The 22,297-nt window shown below is 45.6% G+C and overlaps 1 protein-coding gene across 1 annotated transcript; it reads left to right on the top strand.

Annotated features, from left to right (window-relative positions):
* The first annotated feature begins 10,390 nt into the window (after positions 1 to 10,390).
* On the top strand, positions 10,391 to 21,323 carry COPS8 (COP9 signalosome subunit 8). Its single transcript, XM_075430788.1, has 8 exons — positions 10,391 to 10,561; positions 13,153 to 13,223; positions 14,768 to 14,816; positions 16,271 to 16,403; positions 17,323 to 17,430; positions 17,868 to 17,930; positions 19,061 to 19,102; positions 20,159 to 21,323. Exons 1-8 carry the CDS (start codon positions 10,484 to 10,486, stop codon positions 20,236 to 20,238), a joined length of 624 nt encoding a protein of 207 aa, XP_075286903.1. The 5' UTR covers positions 10,391 to 10,483; the 3' UTR covers positions 20,239 to 21,323.
* The last annotated feature ends 974 nt before the right edge of the window (positions 21,324 to 22,297 follow it).

Here is a 22,297-nt window from a genome sequence, read left to right as displayed (position 1 = left end):
CTTCATCAGATGGGAATTAAGGTATGATGGGTATGACATTGCTTGGCTAAACCACATTAGAGTGGCAAAACACAGACTAAAGCAGGGAAAGCCTTTCCCCAGCAATAGTGGCATTCAAAGAAGCTGGGAATTTGGGGATTTAGCACTAATTTGCTAAGCTTGTACAATGGAGGGGAAGCAGAACAACTTTCTGTTTCATTTTGAGTGGCTATTCTTCTGCTGGTGTTACTCTCCGGAAGCTCTTCCAAGCCAAAAAGAAAAATCCCAACCCCCCAGCAGAAATGCTTGCATTGAAAGGTAATTCTGCTTGCAACATTTAGCAGGTGAAGTAAGGGTTTAATTTCTCAGCTGTCCCTGCTGAAGACTGGGAGATGTCTCCTGGGACAAAGCAGAGGCTTGGATGGCATTAGCTGTGTTTCCAGGGGTAGATGGATTTTTGCATGGAGTTTTTCTGGAGGTTAGGCCTTTCTGCTGAGCTCGTGCGATGTTATGTGCCAGTTCAGAGGCAGAAATGAAAGCCGAATTTAGGGATCTTGTTTATTGGTCTCTTGCTCCAGCTATTAGCCTGGAAACCATTCAAGGAAAATCGATCAATTATATTCTTGATGCCGTTATTGTCATAAACTCTTCCAGTTCCTCATTTATGGAGCGTGCATGTCTCTTTTTTTAAAAAATTATTTCAGCGCTGACTGATATTGCTTCAGTCTTTTAAGGAACTGGCTTTCCTTCCTTGATTATGATATTCCTTTTGAATTTTGTAGCCCAGCCTGTGCTGAAAGCCCACCTCCCTACACTGCTGTCACATTACTGATGTAAAAGGGGCTGTTTCCCGCAAGAAGCATAGAGCAGGACAAGGGTCGGTAGTTTCAAAATCCCATGCATACTTCCTCCCATCAGGCTGATTAGGAAGTTATTAAGAAAAGCAGAGTCCTGACTTCAGACCAAGTTGAGCCAGCAACTGTGCCTCAGTTTCCACTCCATTAAAGGGCAGTGATGGCAGAAGCCCGTTTCACCCTGAGGCAGTGCCGTGCACCCAGACCAGGCTCCGTCAGTGCAGACGATGTGTACGAGCGATGCTAATGGCCTGGCAAGATTTTACTCAGAGCTCCTGGGATTTTTTTCCAGCTGGCTATGTCCAGCTTCATCCTTTCCGACACAGAGGCTGATTTACAAGTGAGATTACACCGGCTGACGCTCACTGCTCCCCTTGCCAGCTCTCTGCAGACGGCTCCTGCGGGGTGTCCAGCAGCACTAGTGGGTTCACGTCTGTCTAGTGATGGGAAACCCACCCTTAAAGACCTACATTTAACCGACTTTTTAATCCATTCGCTCCTCATCCACGTTTAATGATGCTTAGTCCATAGATGCATCTGAGGATGCTTAGTCTATTTATGAATTGCACTTATTCTGGCTCAACCTCCTTTTTAAGGCTCAGGTTTCACGCCCCTCAAGTGACTTGTTTTAGAGATGGCTTTTTGCCTGCTTCAGAGCCTTGCACCATGGTGGCCAACAGCGGCGAGCAGCCGCAGCAAACGGTAGCCGTTTCCTCCCCGCTCGCACAGGCTGTGGGCGAGATCCTCTGCAACCCCAGACATCCCTCCCGCATCCCACAGCACTCGGGATGGGTCCTCTGGGTTGGCCACCTTGGCAGTGACATTGCTATGTTGGGACATGGCTAATTTGCCCAGAGACTGGTGCTCGCTGGCACAACAGAGGTGGGCTCTGGAGGTGCCCAGCTTGGTCCAGGTTCCCCTGATTTTTTTTTGGCACATCTAATGCCAGAACAAAAATCCTGCAAAAACTTAAGATCCCAAGAAACCATCAAGAAGAGGTGGAAGAATGGTCCTGGATCACCAACAGCAAGGATGCTCCTAGATCAAGGGATGCTCCTGTGGCATCGGCAGTGACTTGTAGAGCTGCATCTCCAGCCCTACCAAGGTGGCTTTGGTCCTGGTGCACATCCCCTGGCGCAGGGTCTGCCCAGGTCGTGGTCTCGGTGTTTGCACCTTTTTCTTTTGCTCTCCTTCATCTTTTCTTTCCTGAGAAAACATTGTTTTACATAAAATCATTATCTCACCCAGGACCAACCGGCCGGCCTGTCCTTCCGGGGAGAAATTAATAAAGAATAAAACCTGACTGTGCCACAGATAAGGCACATCCACAGAAATCAACCGCCTTTCTAGCTTCAAGGGGGGAGATTTGCACTTGCCCAAGATGTTGCAGAAGATATTGCAGAGAGTAAGGAAAAATTCTCAGCTCAGCACACAAAACACGGCCCCAAAGAGTGGGACGGCTCGAGGAGATTTTCAGCTTGCACTCCTCTTCCCTCCTAACAGGCAAATAACCCCTGTGGTTGATGGAAGACTTGCTTTTCAGCTAAACAAAACCTCTCCTGGAGCGTGTTCACCCTCCTTGAGATACAAAATATTTACAAAAATGTACAAAGTTTGTTATAAATCTCAAACTTCTCTAATGAAAAACTTTTGGTCGTCTCCTGCAGCTGGTGCGAAGCATCACCTTGGATAAGGGCGGGCAGATGGGACGTGTCGGGAGGAGATCCCACCCTTCTTCTGCACCAGGCATCCAGCGAAAGTCATGTTGGATCACGGTAAGAAACATGTTTTGCTCCCATGAGTGGAAGGTGTCTTTGTCTTTCCTTCTTGGATTGCCTTTCTTCTGGTTTTTCCATGAAAATAAAAGAAAAAAAAGAGAATGGATTTTGGTTTTTTCCCTGGGAAGCACTGCCTGAAGCTTAACTTCAGAGACTGTCTGAGCAAACCACGAGCTATGTGAGAGAGTGGTGGTGGGCTGCAAGAGTCTGGCAGTCACAACCCTTCCCCGTCCCTTTGGAGACATGCAGCGTGTCAGGTCTGATTCCCATCCCCACGTCTCCATGGAAGTGACAGAATCCCACAACTGAGGAAACGGGACAGGACCCTCTCCAGACCAGCACAGGTAGTGGGGAACAGAAGGAGGACCTCCCATCACGCACATCCAGGCTCGAAGCAAAGATGCTGCAAAATTATGGTCTTTGAGGTATGTGGGCTCTTCAAGACCTCGCTGTTGCAGAGCACAGGGATGTGTCCCCTGCAAGACGGGAGGTGAGCGCTGGGGACGTCCTCTTCTCCCAGTGCAGGAAGTCACCAAGTGATACGAAGCAACCTCTCCATCACAGGGGCTCGGACCAAAAACCTGGGGCATGCCTGCCTGTGCTGTGCAATACTGATTTTGTGTGCCATGCCTGATTTCTTTTCCCAATGTTTTTTTACCCTCTCTTGTTTTATACCCATCTCTTCCTTTTCAGACCTGCCTTGTTCCAGTATTTATGGGAAATACATGATAAGAGACCAGAAGGTTGGTGTGTGTCCCCCCCCATCCTTGTTTTAAGAAGTACTTCCCCACGCCATCCTGCCGACAAAGACACATGGAAATTAGGGATGGAAAGGACCTGTGAGGTTGGGTTTTGTGCTCCTGCCAAGGCAAGACTTTCCGGAGCGATGCAATCTCTAGCACTTCGGTTATTTGAGGTTTAACAGACCCAGGTGACGCAGAGAAAAAAACTCAGGGTTTCCAGGACAGGCACAGGGAGGGACAAGCAAGTCTGCTAAAGGCAGTCTGGTGGCCTGGGCTTGGTTTTGGGCTGCTTGGGGAACACAGTGGCCACCAACGGTGCTGGCTCAGGCTGAAAGCCAACACGGGAAGCCTCAGCCTTCCCCCGAAGCTAAATTCTGCTTTACCAATGCTGGTAAAGAGAGAGAAAGTCTCTTTGGATGAAGAATCGGATATCTTGTCCCGCTGTGTCCCTCTCCAGCTCTCAGCTTGCAGAACAGAAGTTGGGCCACCAGCATCCCAGCTCTGCTGCTAAACACACTAAACATGGCTTTAATTTCTGCTCTGTGTTCTCACCACAGGCTCTGAGAGAGCAGCTGCTTGCAGCTCAGGACAGCACATCCTTGGCTGCCGAGATGGTATAGTTAGTAGGGGAATAAGCAGCCTTTGGCATGATGCGTGGTCCCCATGGTGGTCCAGCTGCAAGACAAGGTCTGCCACAGAACCCTGTGGTGACAGCCTGGGGTGTCTGGTAGGGCTGAGAGCCTGGAGGGCTGTGATATAACTATATAACCTTAGAAAGGCTTAGTGGGAAAAACTAACATAGAAAATGGACAGCAAACTGCTGGGTGCAGCAAGGTGTCAGCACCTCACTCTTGCTCCTATCATACCCAGAGATGGCCAGGGGCTGATCTAAAGGTTTCTGCAGCCCCTGGATATCAGGGTACAATCTTCTGGCTTTTCGATCCTGTTCATAGAACACAGATTTGAGCTCATTCTTGGAAAGCAATGAGGAAAGAAGCAACACATTTACTCTTCCAGTGCCACAGAAGCACCTCAGAAGAAGCTTTACACCCCGATCTCTTCTGGGCCAGCTCTTCAGCCGACAGCATCCTTGTGTGGGATGCGGATCGGATGGGGCGGGGCTCTTCTCTCCCGTGCAGAATGGGAAGCATCCCTCCCTCAGGGTCCCCAGAGATGAGCACAGGGTGTCCCGTGCGGGGACCCACATCCCGGCTGCCTTCCCGCTCCCTCGCCCGCATCCCGGCGCACAGCTGGATGGAGAACCCAGCTGTTGGCAGGCAGGGCTGCGGGAACAAAGGGGCCATTGCAGCGTGGACTTTGAGCAATGGAGAGCAAAGCCCGGCAGCTCTCAGCAAGCGTCGGGGCCGTGAAATCTGATTCGTGCCCCTCCGGGATGGGGAAGGGACCCTGAAGGCAGCGCGCTTTGGTGGCAGGGAAGGACAGGTGGCCGCAGGCTGGGAAGAAGGGCCGTAACGACACGTCATGGACACAAGATCTTCTTTGTTATGATGTTACCAAAGTAGAAGAGCGACTGCGGGAGAGGTTTCAGCACAGCTGCCTGAACTCCTTACCTCCTGGAGATCAAAGCCCGCCTTTCTAATTGCGTCTTTTATTGCACTCACCCAAACCCTCGCCTGGTATTCCAGTGGCTTTGCAGGGGGAACAGGTGTCTTTTAACACGCATGCGATTACAGGAGATTAACAGATTTAAAAGCATGTCTCAGGAGACACAGCAATGCATCATGCTCCTGTTAAGATGGGGGATGCTGAGCTGGGCAGGGAAGCTTCTGCAGGAATATCTCCCTCCCTGGCACGGGAGGCTCTCCCCACCTAGCAGGTAGCCAATGCCACGGGGCAGCTTGGGGCAGAGGTGTGACCCTGGCCAGCCCCAGCACAAGGCCACGGGGCCCTGAGGAAGCCCCCGTGCTGACAGTGTGAGCAGGACCACTGAGATGCCTCATGTGTCCCACCCTGATGAGAAGGACATTGGGAGGAGAGAGGCTGCACCCTGCTGAGTGGCTCCTGCACAGGGATGCTCCGTCCCCCAGATGCCCCAGCTGGATCAAGGACCTTCCCTCCATCGCCCAAATGCTCCCTACTGCACCAGGGACAACTCCCTCCCAATTCATACCCCCAAACACCCTGTGTTGGACCAGGGATCCCTCTGGTCCATCCCCCCAGATGCCCCATATATGACCAAGGACCCTCTACTCCATCCCACCACCTGGGATCTTCGCACTCCATGTCCCATTCTGTCTGGTTGATTCCCCACAAACACTCTACACTGGATCGCGGACTCCCACTCTTCATCCCCCCCAAATGTGGGGGATTTCAGGCATTTCCAAGTGAGGGAGCAGTGTGGTGGGAGATGTAGTGAGGGGAAAAACTCTTACATTGCTCAAAGATAGCGAAGGTCTTCACCGTAGAGGATTAAAATACGCGGAGACCAAGAACCGCTGGCCCAGGAGCCAGGGAGGGGACAGAAACTTGGCTGACGATCTTGCAGAACAAAGCAAAAACAGGAAAATGCACAGACATGCCTAGAAAGCAATAAAAACAAAGTTCAGGTTAAATACACACAGGGTCTCTTTTCCCCTTGGCAGGTTAAGAAAGGGCAATCTTTGCCTCCAGAGCTGCTGGCAGAAGCCATCGTTCTTGCTTATTCCCGGCAAAAACAAGAGGAGGTGGATGGAGGTGTTCAGGGTGGACAGAAAGGGGCTCAGCTGACCCCCCCCAGATGTCATCCCAGGGGGGGAAGATTTGCTTTGGAGCGGCAGCAGAAGGACACACAGCCTGACAGGCAAGGACAGCGGGGTGGACAACCCTCAGCGCATCGTACCACACCGGTCACTTTGCTGCAGTCTCTGTGGTCTCCTACACATCCTCACAGCTCCCCAGTCTCTTTGATTTAAGGATTTTCCTTTAATTATTCTACCATGCTGTAGTAAACACCCATATAAATGGGACCTCAGGTTTGAGTTCATAAAACAAAGCTGAGGAATGCAAAAAAATATTAATATCCCAGAGAGCTTCTTGTTTATTGGAGTTGAAACCAATGCCCTCATCAAAATGAAGCGATAAAAAAAAAATCGTTTTGGGAAAAGGGATGATCATTTTCCATCAGCTGCCCACTGTTTCTTTGCTGCTGGGTGTAACTCCTAAAAATGAGGCGTTTGTCCCCTTTGATGGCTGGTGTAAAACGAGCTTTGATGTGGTGGAAGGAAATAATGTATTTAGGTACAGCCTTTGCTCAGATCAGGCAGAGCTAATATAAATCAGGATACTGAGGGGATCGGGAAGGGTGTGGAGAGGCTCAACTTGACCCTTTACCGCCTTTTTCTTTAACTTTCACATTAAATTAACTTTCCTATTGTTCCATATCACTGCATTACATCTTATTTTCCCCATCATGATTCTTTTGTTCCCCTGCAAAGCTTTTGAAGCAGATGAGAAAGGGAAACCTCTTGTAATCATTTTTCCAGAGGGTACCCCTGATCACAGGCAGCACATGGAAATGACTGGGAAAATAAAGCCTTGTCACAACATCTCTGCTAATCTTTCTTGGAAATGCCTTGGTATTGCTTTGAAAACTACTTTCAAAACAAACGGTGCCTTACTGGGGTGGCAGAACTGGAATCCATTTCCGTCACTGCATTAAAATTCATACAAGGCACAAACAAGTTGCTGAGATTTTCATGCCATTCACCAGGAGCTGAATAAAAATCACATTAAATTTACTTCACGCTTCTACAACAGCTGGTTGTCACATCTTAAATTGCTTTTCAATCCCACGTGCCAGGGAAAAATCAGGATCCTTTCAAGTCCAGGAGTTTTCCCATTAATTTAACCTGGATGGCTTTGCCAGCAGGACAGATTTTCCAACATGCTCAGCTGTTTTCTGAGTCTGGCCTCTTCTTTTAGTACCTGAATTGATGGGAAGCTCCTGAATAACGTAAATAACCCTGTGATTTCCTTGGATGCTAGCTTGGCCACTTGGTCACTGACGGAGGTGCTGGATGATACCACCATTTTGGGGCCAAGCTCATCCTGCACCGGCCCCGGACAATGCCAGGAACAGCATCCAAATCTCTCAGATTTACAATAATCCTGGAAATACACCAGATCTGTTGTATTCGAGGGTAAGTTTGGGCTGATGTCTGCGGGAGCAAGCAGCCACGGTTCGCCCAGGTACCCAGGATTTTCCTTGTTTGCAAAGGGCTGGTTTTGCTGGAAGTTGAGTCTTTACTCTTCATTTGTCAGAATTAAAATATACTCAGACTTCTTGGCCCACCGTCAAAACGCAATACTCCATGGTCTAATTTTCTTAATGAATTTAGCTCTTAATGCTGAAACCGACCCACCGGTGACACCCCTCCAGGTACGGCTCTGCCACCTTGCCTTGTGCTGGCTGGGGACGTGGGAGCGTGCTCCCTGTTAACCATCCCCAGCCCCTCCCAGAGCAAATACCTGGGCTCTTTGGACATCCCCAGCCGACGGCATCTCCTGGCCCACTGCCAAGATGCTGGTTAAAGCCCTCTGCAACGAGGCTCTGCCCCAGAGCTGAGCGAAACTGTGTCAGTGACGGTGTGGAAATCGCTCTTGCTCAAAACAGGAAGGCAAGAGAGGAGGTTAGAGCCTCTCGCTCTAAGGGTTCACCTCCCAGCCATGACACTGGGTTTCCTCTTTGCTTATGGGGCGGTGAAGGAGTCTGAAGACCCCGCTGAGCTGCTTTGGCAGCTTCCCCATGCTTCTCTCGTGACCACGGGGTTTGCAGCTCACGCACGTGGAGGAAATAAAATGCTGTGGTAAGCCAATGCAGGGCACTGAGGTTCGTGGCATAGAGCAAGTTTCTGTCAGTAGTAGGATTTTTTGGCTTGGTAGGAGACCCCATGGAGATGTGCATCCCCCTCGGCAGTCGAAGCATGCAGCTCGGCTTGGTGCATCGTGCTGGCCAAGCCGGAGGGTGATGAGCACGGCACCCGGTGCTCGCAGCGGGACGTCCCCAGGGGTGTTAAAGAAAGGCAAGCAGAGAGGGGTGGAAGGAAGAATAAAGAAATAGAGAGGAATCAGCTTTTCCAGCCACCCCTATGCAGAGGCATTGCTTCCAGAGAGCTCCTGGTGGCTTTGGGAGGCTCTGCTAACCAAACTGGAAAGCAGCGCTTCCTTCGTTATTCCAAAAGCTTAATGAAATCCTGAAAAAAAAAAAAAAAAAGAATAAAGCCTAACTGCCCCAAAATGGAAAGTTTCTTGCATGAAAGGGACAGTGGGATGTGTGGCGGAAGCTACCGCCCCCGCTCCAGTTTACTCGGACTTTTTAGGCAGTTTCTCTTGCAGCTAGTGCCCTCTCGCGGAAACCTCTCATCTGCTCCATTTTTACTGTTTGGTTTTTTTTTTCCTAAAAATGAAATGAAGAGAAGAGCATGCATAGAGACTGCGGTTCTGCCCAGGCCCAGCATGGCCAGCGGTGCCGGCGATCGACTCGTGGCTTCCCGCCCAGCATCGGGATGGAGGATTGCATCGGGATGGAGGATTGCAGCCCCATGACATCCCACCACGAGATGAAGCCTTCCCAAACCAATGTGCTCCACGGTGACAACCCAGGATGCTCTGACCCCAACCCCACTGGTGCTAAAGGAAGGTCTCCTGCCAGCACCATCACAGGCTGCTGCCTGCTTTGCTCCCCTCCCTGCCTCCCAAAAAGCGTGAGATAATTGGGAATGGGAGCAAAAGGTGAGGACAACGTTCCTCTCAGATGTCCGAATGTCAAAGCGATGCTCGCACAGAGCTGGGGACAACAAAGAGCCATCGGGATCGATGCAGCTGGCGGGATGGGAGCGGGATGTGAGGTCGGTTGCTGGGAAAAGCAGGGCTTGAGCTGGCGGAGCAGCAGTGCCATCGCCTGGAGCCCTCTGCTGAGATGCTCTTCTCCAGGCAAACCCCAAAGCGAATGCAAACACACGTTATTTTTATTTTCCCATAGCGAAGACCTCTCCCAGAGCACAGAGAGGCCCCAGCAAAGGGACCAAGCTTAATGCCAGCCTTCCCTTATGCTAAAGCATCTGGAGGATGAGCATCCCTGTTCTTTGCTTTTTTCAGCCTGAAAGTGTGGGGAAAACTGCTGGGCAGACCTGCTGCTGCTGGGTCAGGCTTGCACAGGGCGCCCTAATTTTGCATGGAGGTGGTGCAGCTCTTGAGCACAGCTTGGGGAAGCTCTCTTGTAAAGGACTGGAGGGGTCCCTGGCCGAATAGGAAGAATAAATGGGTTTGGGGGTGGTGTTTTGGGCAGTGCTGGGGGTGGACGGTGGTGGGGAGCGCTGGGATCAAGCTTTGTTTGAGGGATATGGGGCTGCGGATGACAGTGGAAAGCAAATTCGTTGCATCGGAAAGCAAGGGTTGGCAGAAAACGAGGCCCTCAGGTTAATTTTACCCTAAAAAATAAGAGTTTCCGCCTGTGGCCCCAGTAATAGCAGAGATCTAGTGACAATCCTGCCATTTTCCACCGCTTTGTGTGCCTCAAACCAGGGCTGCGCTCCACGCCGCGAAGGTGTTCAAACCCCATCCTTCAAGCATAAATCAGTAAAAAAGAAGAAAAGGTGAAGCCATAACTCGGGCTCCTGTGTTAGGTGCCATTTCAGCGTGGCGTGCGCGACCTGGGCAGCTGCGGTGATTCACAGGATGCACGTGCGCACGTAGACGCTGTATGAATTGCGTATGTAACGCGTCATAAAGGATGCAGGGTACGGACCTTAAACATCCCATAATATGCAAGATACACAGATAAAACCCTAAACATAGATCTGTTTATCACGCACAAAGAATGGGGGGACGAAAGGCATAATCCACCCGCTCCTTAGGAAATCCCGGTCTGAGGCGTCATTCCCCGTCCGTGACCCCGCCCCCACGCCCTTGGCCACGCCTCCCCATCGTGGCCACGCCTCTCCCGGTCGCGCCTCCCTGGCTCCACGCCCCGCAGTCCTCCAGAGCATAGAAAAGCGGGGCTAGAGCGGCTGGAGTGCCTTGGGTGAAGTGCGTGCATCCCGGGACGGAAGTGGCGTCACGGCGCGGCCGCCGCCTGAGGGGAGGCAGTTCTGGCGGGCGGCGGGGCCCGGTGCCGAGCCGTGCGGGGAAGATGCCCGTGGCGGTGATGGCCGAGAACTCCTTCAGCTTCAAGAAGCTCCTGGAGCAGTGCGAGACCCAGGAGCTGGAGGTGCGGGGGGGAGGAGCAGGCCGCGCCGCTGGGACCGGCCCGAGGTTGCCGGGGGCCTGCCTGAGGCCCCGGGCTGCGAGGGGTGTGGTGGCCGCGGGGTCGAGCGCTCCGGGTTACAGGCGACCGCGGCGCCGGTCTCGGTGCCGGTGTGAGGGTCAGGCCGGGGTCCGGCGGGGGGGGAGGGGTTCGCGGCGCTCCCCCTCTGTGTGCGTGGGGTTGGTGGGGGTGCAGCGTTTCGGCCTGCCGCTTCTGAAAAAGCCTACAGGGAAGCTTTCCAGCAGCTCGCGAGCCGCAGGCGGATGAGCGCGTTTTAGTGTGATTATTAGGGTGTTTTCGGAGGGCGGGGGAGGTGTGCGAGAAGGAGGGTTGCATATCTCTGTGTCTCGCGTGGTTAAGGAAAAAGAGGTGTTGGAAAGGGGAGTGGGGCACTGAACTGCTCTTAGATCAGTGGTGTGCTTGTTACGGAAGCCCACGCTGGAAGCTTCCTCTGTGCCGTTTTAAATTCTGTTGCCCGATGAGTTTTCAGGGCTTACTGCCTGTGCTGTCAGTGTGCCAGACTCCAGCCTGTGATAAATAGCGTTAATGCTAAAAGCTTTTCCCGAGTGATATCCATAGACCCGTTATTGTCTTGTAGAGTTCCCAGTGCTTTGCTAAATATGAAGCTCACATGTCCCGCTGTAACCATTTGAAAGAAGGGAAAACTTTGAATTTTCCTCTTTCATGCACTCTTCAGTGATTTGGATTTTTAGATCTTGCTACCCTGGCAGTTGAAGGGAGAGAGCTGTTCCAGAGTGTCGTCACTTCCTGCAGCAGAACTTTGGTGGTGACAAACCACATAGTTTTGTGGCAGAAAATATAGCCGTTACATGTAAGGGGGTCTCTACTTATGGGTGTGCATCATCAAGCTTCAGTTGATGTTTCTGTGCGCTGTTTCTGTGCTGACCCCAGGCACCTCTCATGTTCTCTATGTAGTGCTGTAACTTCCTTGGTATGCCCTGATCTCTGCAGATGAGTGTTATGGAGCTGGAGGGAGATTCTAGTGCTGAAAACATGAGCTACCTGCTGCCCCAAGCGATGTGTGAGCATAGAGAAGCAGGAGAGTGCCCTTGTACCACGCGGGAGGGTGCAGTGTGGTTAGCCCTTCCTTCTGGGAGCTGCTTCGTACTTGCTTTGAAGGTGCACTTTCTGCTAAGGTGTGTACTGGGGAAGAGTGGCAGGGGTGGAGCCCACCAGGCTTTGGGTTTTGTTTCTGAAGCCATCTGAGGAGGTTTGACACATCCTTCTTGCTTCCCTGCTGCAGAGCGTTGCGTGTTGGACCTTGGTGGGTCCCTGGGAGCTGTTACAAAGCCGCTGAACTTAGACTGCACTCTGCTTAAGGTTTCTGCTGTGTCTGTCAGCAGAGTCTCCTAGAGCAAGTGGAAACAGATGCAGCCCTGGCAAACTGTTCCCAAAGGCTTTGACAAAGCTGGCAAGTTATTTGCTATGTATATCTGCATCCATGTCAGGATTCTTGTGGGCACACTATCATCTGCTGCTAGCCTTTGTTTTTTCAGATTAGGAGTTGGTATGTAGGCTGTTTTTTTTCTTTTTTGCAGGCTAGATGCATCCACAGAGCTTCCTTAAGTAAGACTGTAGATTGTAAATCCAGTTGTTTTGGTGTTAGTTACTTTTCCCTTCTGTTTCACTAGTCTCCTGGCAGAGAAACAAATGACTTTTTTTTTAGTACAAACACCAAAGGTGAGTTGATACAATCCAAACAGGAGGTATTAATTGACATGGCTTTGTAATCCAAGGAACTGTTGCAGAAACTGTTGTATTTGTATGTGGGTGATAAGCCCTGGAAACAGTGTAAGAGTGTAAGAATGGCTGTGGAGATATCTGCTCCAGGACACAACTAATCACCTGCTTTTGGCTTAGATGAGCCTATAAGTCACACATGTAATTAAATCAAATAGCTGCATAATTGGCTTCCTCTGAGTGTTTGCCACACTACCCTTTGATAAATTGCTAAAAGCTTATTGGAAATCTTTTCAGCTTTTAAGCGATTGTAGACTTTCAAAATTTTGTAACTTTATTATAATTAATTTTTTCTACTTGTATGATTTGTGAGGTCTGCTGAAGTGTGGCAGGTGTCAAAGCTTAGGCTGGATTTTCAAGAAGGGCAGTTCAAGTGAGTGAAGTAACTTTAGTCTGGTGGAGTGCCCTGAATTGACCTGAAGTTAGCTCAAGATAGATGAATTTGTGAGGCCTAAAACCATCTGTTTGTGTGGAACTCTGAAGTGAGATGGTTACCACTTTCAAGAGCATAAGCTGGAGCATTAGAAAGGTGTAACCTTACTTTATTCATGCAGCTAACCAAACTGAGTTTTCTAAATAAAACTTATGGCCTGTGCAAATTAATTCTTCGTCATAAGACACAATTATTTCTGTAACATTGCAACTCTGACAATTTGTCCAGACCTATTATGTGGTGTGAAAAACACCAGCTGTCTTGGAATGTTCAGATTTCCTTAAAGTTGGCTACCTGGTATATTTTGTAAGGTATCTTGTTCTTAAAATATGTAACCAAATTATTTGTACTTCTTTTTTAGGCCCCCGGAGGAATTGCAACACCGCTTGTTTATGGCCAGCTTCTAGCTTTATACCTGTTGCATAATGACATGTAAGTGGCTTGTATTAATCTTTACTTCAGATATCAAATTTGTCATTATTAGCTTGAGCTGTAGTTGCCAGAATATTAGAAATGGGTTGTGTGACTAACAAAATCCATGTAGGCAGTGCTGGTTTTTTTAAAAAAAGTATTCACAGAATGAAGTCTCTTTCACTCTCTTGCTCTGTCAGGAAAATCCTTCTTCTTTATTTGCTCTTGCCCACCCTTTTGAACTGTAGGGAAACAGATTGGCTTGAGGAAGAAAGTTCCTTAAATAGTGAAACTGACTCCTTTGGAAAGTGCTCAACACTTCAGTGTTTTGATTTGTGGCTTTTCAAGGCTGTGTTTGCTTGGAGTAAGATTGCATGCTGCTCCTTGTGTCCAATTACAGCGGAATAACTCTAAACTGGCCATGTTAAACATGAGGGGTACTGTTGGCTTGAATGAGCTAAGTCTGCATGAAGCAGTAATCCTTTAAATTCAGTCTAGTGGATTATTACCATGTCCCTGTGCGAGCTTGATTCAGTACGTTTAGGGTTTTATTGAGAAGCTGCTGATTCTTTATTCAGGCAGAACAAATGACACTGCTGTGTTTGATTATCAAGGCAAAGTAAGCATTGGTGTGGGGATTTGAAGACTGGAGTGTTTTCTTGCGTTGTAGGTATATATTCTTTTCAGACAAATTCCCTGCGCACTGGTACTGAGTATTAGGTTTAATGCAGATAGCCTTGGTTCAAATGAATTTGAAGTTTTAGAATTGTGCTTTAATGAAAACCAGTGAAACTTTTTCCTCTATTTTGCATTTTAAATCTTTCTGAGAATTTGTAACCAGTTCATTTTTAGACTTGTTTAGACTCTGAAGATCAATTACGAAGTATTTCAATATGTCCAAGTCTCCAGACTCTGTGTGACAAAGCTGGGTTGGGAAGAACATGCACAAAACAGTCTAAGTCTTTGGTGTGCAAAGTGGAGTATGGGCACATGAAGAAAGCATTTTTGTACTATTAAGTAAAATAAAAATATCTTTAAATTATGTTTATTTAATCTTTTTAAACTTCTATATTTGTATGTTTTATAGCATACGTAATATATTAATGCAGTGGCACATGTAATTTATAAGTACATATGCATATACTGGTGGTGTATGCTCACAAATGTTATTTTGCTAGATGTACGTGATCAAAAGTTTGGAGAGCACTGGTCTAAATGACTTCTGACACTATTAAAAAGTATTATTTGTATATATGTTCATCAAAGATGCAGCCATTCCAAAAATAAAACTGCAAAACTAACTTCTGTGGAATGCTGCTGAGAGTAGATAAATGAGAAACCTTTTCTGAAGTGGTGTTAAATGAGGTGGTCGATGAACTATTTGTTGTATTATCGCAGTCACGTTGTCTCCTTGGGAATAACCTTGTTTTCCTACTTCAGCAGACATAGAGGGAATATTTTAAAGCACTGAGACTGTGTTAATGATAGCATCTCTAAAAACCTTTGGTGTCTCCTTGTAGCAAATATTTGGTTACTGAGAAGTATTTTTAACTTAATTTTTTTAGGAATAATGCACGATATCTTTGGAAAAGAATCCCTCCTGCTATCAAATCGGTAAGTACTTCATGAAATGCCATTTGATACCAGAGAAGCCTTGGGCTCAGTTCTGTGCTGTGAACTGGTTGCCCAGCAGATGGCATGTTGGTCTTTAAGATCTGCTAGTTTCTTGTCTGCTGCCTCTCTTCCTTCCCAAATAAGCTGGTGCAGTAGAGTTCAGTAAATCTGGAGACTTTTTGGTAGAAAGCCTCGTGATAAAGGGTAGTCAGCTGCAGGAAAGCAATGGATCTGACTCTGGGATGGGGCCGCGTTCCACATGAGGGTGCAGAAGACCATGTGTAGTGAAAAGTGACTTCAGAGAAGTTGCATCTTCAAATTGATTAACTTTCTGAAGGTGCTTTTTTTGCACTGCATTTGCATCAAAGAAGCATTTTGAGGATGTAGCTAAATATAATACCAGAAACGCTTCCAGACTGCACTGTTCCTAGGTTTTTAGTTTGCTATCATATTTTGCAAGAAAACAAGTGTTCTATAGTCTTGTGTTAAGAAGCCTTATGGTCAGGATGGGACCTGTCAGATGGTTCTGAAACAATTTTCTTTCTCTTTGAAGAAAGAAGTAGTTACATTGGTTGAGTCAGTGGACATCTGGACCAAACTTTACTTGGCCTTTCTCTGAATCCTCTGCTGTATTTGTTGCACAACAATATTCTGTGAATAATCTGGCTTTTTTTGGTGTAACTTGCATTTTGTGTGAAGCATCATTCTTGGTGGGGGAAGCTCATTGCATGAATTATTTTGGGAAGGTTACAGCTCAAAGCACAGATTTTTCTTACATATTTGTGTTGATGAATCCTCTACTAATTGAGTGAAGTAATGATTAGCGTAAATCTTCAGAAACAAATCTGTTCTCATTACAGTTGAAAATATTTATTACCAAGTTTGGTGCTTGATTGCTATTCTGATGGGGTGTTGTGAAGTCTAGTTGACAATAGGACAATGTGCAACATGGTAGAAGTAGCCCTCAAAACCAGCAGTGGGAGAGCAGTTATAGTGACTATGGCACCATATTAAGTGTGACCGATTTGTCAGCATTTCAGGACTTTCAATTTGAAAATTGCCTTCACTGTGCAAACAGCCATTGCGCTGTGTAAAGCCTATGCTGAAGAGGCAGGCATCTCTCTAAACAGAAAATAAGCTGTCTGTCCTTTTGCAACTCTGGTTAGCAGTCTGAGGCAAACTGTCCTCCATGATTGTTTTAGCTGGTGTGTCAGCCTGGATCGGTGTAAGTGACATGCCGGCAGACTTTGCTGAAACAGGTGATAACATTTTGGCAGAGGATAGATCAGGGAGCTTGCAGCAGTGACACCTGCTAGAACAAGATTTCACAATGCTTGTTTGTTCATCGTTACAGGTATTGTGAGGTACACTTGCAGTGGGAATGGGCTTATACAGAATGGTCCCTGTAGAGAATACCCAATTCTGGATTAATTGGTGGTTTTTTGTCGCAACAGGCAAATGCTGAACTTGGTGCAGTTTGGTCAGTAGGACAAAGAATCTGGCAGAGAGACTTTCCAGGAATCTATACAACAATCAGTGCGCATCAGTGGTCCGAGACTATTCAACCAATCATGGAAGCACTTAGAGGTACAAACTGAACTTCTGTAGGTAGCATGGCATTCTGTCGCCTTAAATTATTTCTGTGTGCTCAAACAGAAATAGACAAGTAGACAATGACTACTTACTATGAAAAATCAGAAGTGGTCAGGAAGATTACCAAGCTTTTGTAGGTTTTACTGAAAGGAATGTAATTATCAGGTGTAAATTAAAAGCTCATTACAAAAACTTGTAGAAACAAACTGAAATGTTTTTATTAATCAGGATTGTGTGTGATGGAAACTGCAATGTGAAACACTATACATACGTGATATGTTTTGTTCTGTAGTAGCAAACAGACCATTAGTTACCCAGTTTTATTGGGCTTTTAACTAGTCATCTAGGGAACTTGTCTTGGCATTCCAGAACCTTGTGATGCTTATGAAAAAGTTTTCCTTTTAAATGTGGCTTTAGTCAAATGTTTTAGTTACAGACCATGCAACAGTAACATGCAAAGTCTTGCTACTAGAGGGCAATGCAGACTGCTAAAAAGCCTTCCAAGGTATTTTACAATAACATTCTCTGTAGCTTTGAAACAACTGATTCACAGATGCCTTAATATCAAAGCAGATGTGGTAAAATGGCATGAATGAAAATGGAGAATGCCAACAGCAGCAAAGTTTCCTGAACTGGTTTCCATACTGGTGGGAGTACCCAAGATGCTGCAAACTGCATTTGAAAGTTAAATGTGGTCTCTGAGGGGTTTTGTCCTGGCATAGAGCAAGCTGTTGTCTCTGGCTGCGGACTGTGGTACTTCAGTGAATTGTGGGAAGGGAGAGGGAGCTTCTTACGTGCTAGCTCTAAGAGCGGTAGTGGTTTTCCAAATGTGTTGGAATTGGAAAAACATTCTCAGATGTCCTAGTTACGGCGGTTAGTTTACTGTCTGCTTACAGTGTTTATCTCTTCTTAGATGCAACTAGGAGACGAGCCTTTGGACTGGTTTCTCAGGCATATACCTCAATAGTTGCAGATGATTTTGCAGCCTTTGTTGGGCTTCCTGTAGAAGAAGCTGTGAAAGGTACTTTGCATTTATTCACCGAATAGTATTTCTACAGATGATGGAGGTTGGAGTGTGCTGTAAGTGATGGCCAGTAGAAACAGGCACAAAGTCTGAGACTGTTAGAAGTGATGGGGCAGTGGATAAAGAAAAATGTCTTGGTTCTGGAGAATTGTTTGTTTGGGTTTTTTTATTATCTGCTGCTACTTACCATTACCTCCCCTTCTATATGTGGAAGTGGTAAAGCAATTCAGCAGTGAGGGAAGACTGAAGGTAGTGGGTTAACGTAGTTTTGTGTGCTGTTATTACTCTCATGAGCATGTATGTTGACCTAAATGTCTAAATGGTTACAAGAAATATGTCTTAGAGTTGTGGCATATAGGCAGTGCATCTTTATTTTGCATTTCTAGCAAGCATATAAAATATTTGTCCTTACAAATGTAAAAATGCCTTTTCAGGTGTACTAGAACAGGGCTGGCAAGCAGACTTTTCAACTCGTATGGTAATGCCTAAAAAGCCAGGTAGGTGGAGCTATTATTTCATAAGACTTTGAATTTAGCATTTTTTTAGTAATGAGGTGTTAGCTTTTAATTAATTTTACACAGTATTCTTTTAGACATTTTTATGGGGGCTTATGCCACTGTGCAACATGGAATGTTTATAAAATGTAGGAAGTACAAAGGTGGGGGGCTGGGGGTTACAAGTAGTTTGGATTAAACTACATCCTCAAATTAACTTTTTTATACAAAAGCAGACAGGATATGCTATTTCTGCTGCTCCTCCTCTGCTGCTGGCTCTGGCTTAGAGGAACATAAGTTGGATGACCTCAAATGACATGTCTTAATCTAATAAAGATGAGTAAAAATACACCTTTTTGAACTGAGGTTTTCTTTCAGGAGAAGTAGAACTTTTTTGGGCAGGGATCTAGTGGATCGTTGTGTTCTGAGGAGCTCAAGTTGTTGGTATTATTTATTTTGTTCTTTAAAACTTATTCTACTGGATCTTTTCTTTAGTGTCATGATGTTAACAGAATATCTGTTCCTGTAAAGCTCAGCCTGCAAAAATACTTGGTTTTTTTTGCTAAAGAAGTATCTATAGCTGGCTGAGGCAAAAATAAATGTTAAGCTATGAAGGCAGAGATGAAATGACTGCTCTTCAACTGCACAGTACAGCTCTGGAAGAAGGAGCCAGATTACAGTGTATCTAAAATGGCAATGTCTGTTAATCTAAGAAAATAGACTGTATGGGCAGAAATTTTAGGTGTTCAGGGCCCACAACATTGCAGTAGATATGTGCCAGGCAATGTGCTGAAATGTATCCCTCGGGGCACATAACCAACCAGAGTCCTGAGCTTTTGCATGTCACGAACTGGTTGCAAAATACGTGGTGCTTACAAGTACTAATAGTTAGTTAGATGTGGTTCTTTTCCAAAAGTGAGTGAGAACTGTTTTTGAGGCAAAAGAAAGGCATGAGGTTGTAATCTGTTTTGAAGCTGCGTGTCTAACCAGCTAAGCCTTGGGTATTCTGCTTGTAGCTATGAAGTAAAACATGGTAAATGAACAGGCTTAATTACCTTTTTCCAGTGTTGGCATGATGTATAGAACTGTTTAAAATTGGTCACTGGGCTAACTTCTGTTGTGTTTTTCTTCAGGTGTGCTGGAAGCTTCCTTTAACAGATTTATTCATTCATCAGGTACTTTCTGTTTATATATAATCTACTTGCACATATCTAAACTTGCATGAATAATATAAACACAATTTCACCAGCACCACAAAATTGGAGTTGGGTCTTAGGGAAGTGAATGTTGTCATTCCTGCCTCAAGAATGCCCACCCCAGTCAGGAGCTGTATAAATGTATTTCTCCCTTGGTCTCCTCTTTCACTCACATTTTAAGGAGTTCCTGAGATGCCTGCTTCCATAGCCGAAGTAGGGAGCGGATTCCAAAGCAGGGGTAGACAGCCCCTGTAAAACAGAAAGGGTTTTGTTGAAAACTTCTGATTTACATGCAGTTGAGGAGGTTTTGTTGCTTTTGTGTGATGTGGGACTTCATAAGTCTTCCCTGTAGAAGAAAGCAATCTTATGATTGTCAGCCTCCTCTGTCACACACAGCCCTAAGCAGTACATCTATTGTAACTATATCTTGAATGCTAATTTGTTAGCTCTTCAGGGAAGGCAAATGCAAGTTTTCCTGCCATTTTTTTATTTCTGATTTTTAATTCCTAACTTATCTGCCTAGCTTTAGTCACTTGTCTTCCGTCCTATTGTTAAACTTTAATCTTAGGTTAGCTGACATTTATATAAGAATCCTCATGTGCACTGCATTCTGCTGTAACCCATGCTGTGTTTTGTTAGTCAGATAACCAAATAGATTTATTTAATATCTTCAGTATGGCATCTTGTAAGGAAAGGAGCAACTGCAGATCTCCAGGAGCCTTTTTGTCAAGTGGAAGTACTGTCAGTCTAGTTATTCAGACTCCAATATAAAAAATAAAAAAAAAATTGGAGACTGCTGACAACTGGAACTTGTTACAGCTATCTTTACTGTTAGTAACTCTTGGACTACTTTACTTTTCTGTTATCCACAACATTGTCAGCTAAAGCTGCTTGGGTAGGAGATATAGTTAAGCCCCCATAAGACTGTGTAACAGTGTGATGCATTAATGTTTTCCTTACTGTTGCGATGGATGGTGTTGCAGATGGATTTGCTTTCTTAATTTCATTAATTATGCTTTTGTTTTGTCTTTGTAGAACCTGCTCCGGTTCCACCAATTCCAAATGAACAGCAGTTAGCCAGATTGACTGACTATGTGGCTTTCCTTGAAAATTGATGACTCTGCTCCTGTACTCAGAACAACTTGGAAATCCTTTGTGCTGACAGTTCTAGAAATCTAAGACTTATTTTTTGTATCTGTTAAATGTTGCAGCATCCCCTACTCAAATGTGTGAAGTATACAGTGTATGTTACCCCAATTCGTGTTTTGCCAAAGCCAAGCTAGCAATGGAAACAATCCTTTAACTCCTGTAATATTTATTCAGTAGGTACACAGCAGTATTACACAGTAAGGTTTTTTTACTGACTCATAGCAGAGAGACAGAACTTTTTTAAGATATATTAGAAATGGAGAAGAAAGAAGAGTAATGAAGCAGATTAGCTGTGTTGAGGAATTTATGCTAGTAGGTTATGTACTTCTGTGTTGAGCACTGCAATGCTAATTGCAGATCAATTGCATGTTGAACTAAAGTAACGTAGGACACCAGCTGGGTAGCCATACACCTTCTTGGGGCCTGTCATTCTTGGTTCTTTTCAGTATGCTGGGCCAGGATCTACAAGAAACAGCAACTCTTACCTGTCTTTACACTTTCTGGGTTACATCTGCAGTTATTGGAGAGGAATGTAAAAATTAGAGTAGGTGTCCCCGAGTAGAGACTAGCTGGGATGGGGATGATATGTTATGCTGCAATATCAGTTTGAGGAATACATTTTCTGTATCGGAGCACTGCTGTGTTAATCTTTCAGTTGAGAGTGGATTTTAGAAGCAGAAAGATAACCTGTATTCCCAGGCTGCTTATTTGTATTATGCTGGTAAAAAGACTATGGGAAAATAGTGGTGCTTTAAAGGGCAGTGCATGCCTTCATTTGCTTCTCTCCCCTTTTGAACAACATATTCAGTGGTTGCATCAAAGATGGCAAGTGTGCTGTATGTTGTGATTGTTTTTCCAGTGTGCACTACCTACTGTACATTCTCTTGTTGGGGGTGTGTTAGCACGGAGGAGTTATAAACTGTGCACTGCTGCTTTGAGAGCTCCCTTTGTATGTAAACACTTACTCAAAATGATTATTTATTTGAAACCCACCTAAGACTTGGATTTCTAAGTTTATCTTCAGTGATATTAAAGAACATGTTTACACTGATGTTGTGTACTTACTTGATTTTTTAATTTTCCTTAAGAGTACAATTCTGGTTTGGCTGGTTTTTTTAATGAATTTTTATTGGTATAATTTGGATAGGGCTAGTTAAAGATTAGTGCAATACATCATGCCTAAACAGGTATTTTGAACAGCTTTGTGTGCAGCAATTGTATGGTCTCATATTAAAAAAAAACTACTGGTACCCTTCAGATGTCTTTTAAAATATTCAAAAGTGTAAAGTAATTGAAGTGAAAATTTCCCCTCCTGTGTATGTATTGTGCAACTCGGCAGTTGTTTGTAGCACCCAAGGACAACCCTGCTTTCAGCAATGAAAATTAGACATGAGTAAAGGATTACTAACCATGTGCACATAATGAACAGCAATAGGAGTGTTGTGGACACTGGTAATCTGTGTCTATCTCAAATCTAGTATCAAATACAGTGAGTTTGACTCTTCTCTATCCGGTTCTAAGAAGCTCATAGTTTTGAGATCTCTGGTCTGCTGTAAAATGTAAGCTGTCTTTTAGCTTTGGATATGTCATTAACTCATAACTTGTCTTGAGTACTGTGCTCCCAGCCATACTTTTTCATTTGTACTTCTTTGGAATCCAAGCTATTTCAGATCTTTATCATTGCCCTTTATCATGGTTTCTTGTTCACAAATACACTTTTTCAGATGGGCGGCTTCTTGCCACTCTTACTAGTCAGGTAGCGGATATAGCATGGCTTGTAACAACAGCAAAATACTTTCTATTTGCTGCTGATCCTTTCCAAGATTAGCTCGGTTCTGACATCTCTTGAGCACTGTCCTGAGTGTAGTAATGACCATGATTCGAGTATCTTTCATCAGCAGTGATATCTAGGTTTGTGTGCATCCTTGCATGTCCTTATGTTTTAATCTCTGGCTAGTGCAGTGCATGCATGGATAACAAATGGGCAGTGAAACAGTAGGTGAAATTTCAATATTGTAAGTCACT

This window comes from Opisthocomus hoazin, chromosome 9 (assembly GCF_030867145.1).
Source record: "Opisthocomus hoazin isolate bOpiHoa1 chromosome 9, bOpiHoa1.hap1, whole genome shotgun sequence".
Taxonomy (NCBI): domain Eukaryota; kingdom Metazoa; phylum Chordata; class Aves; order Opisthocomiformes; family Opisthocomidae; genus Opisthocomus; species Opisthocomus hoazin.
This window is presented reverse-complemented; position numbering and strand designations above follow the sequence as displayed.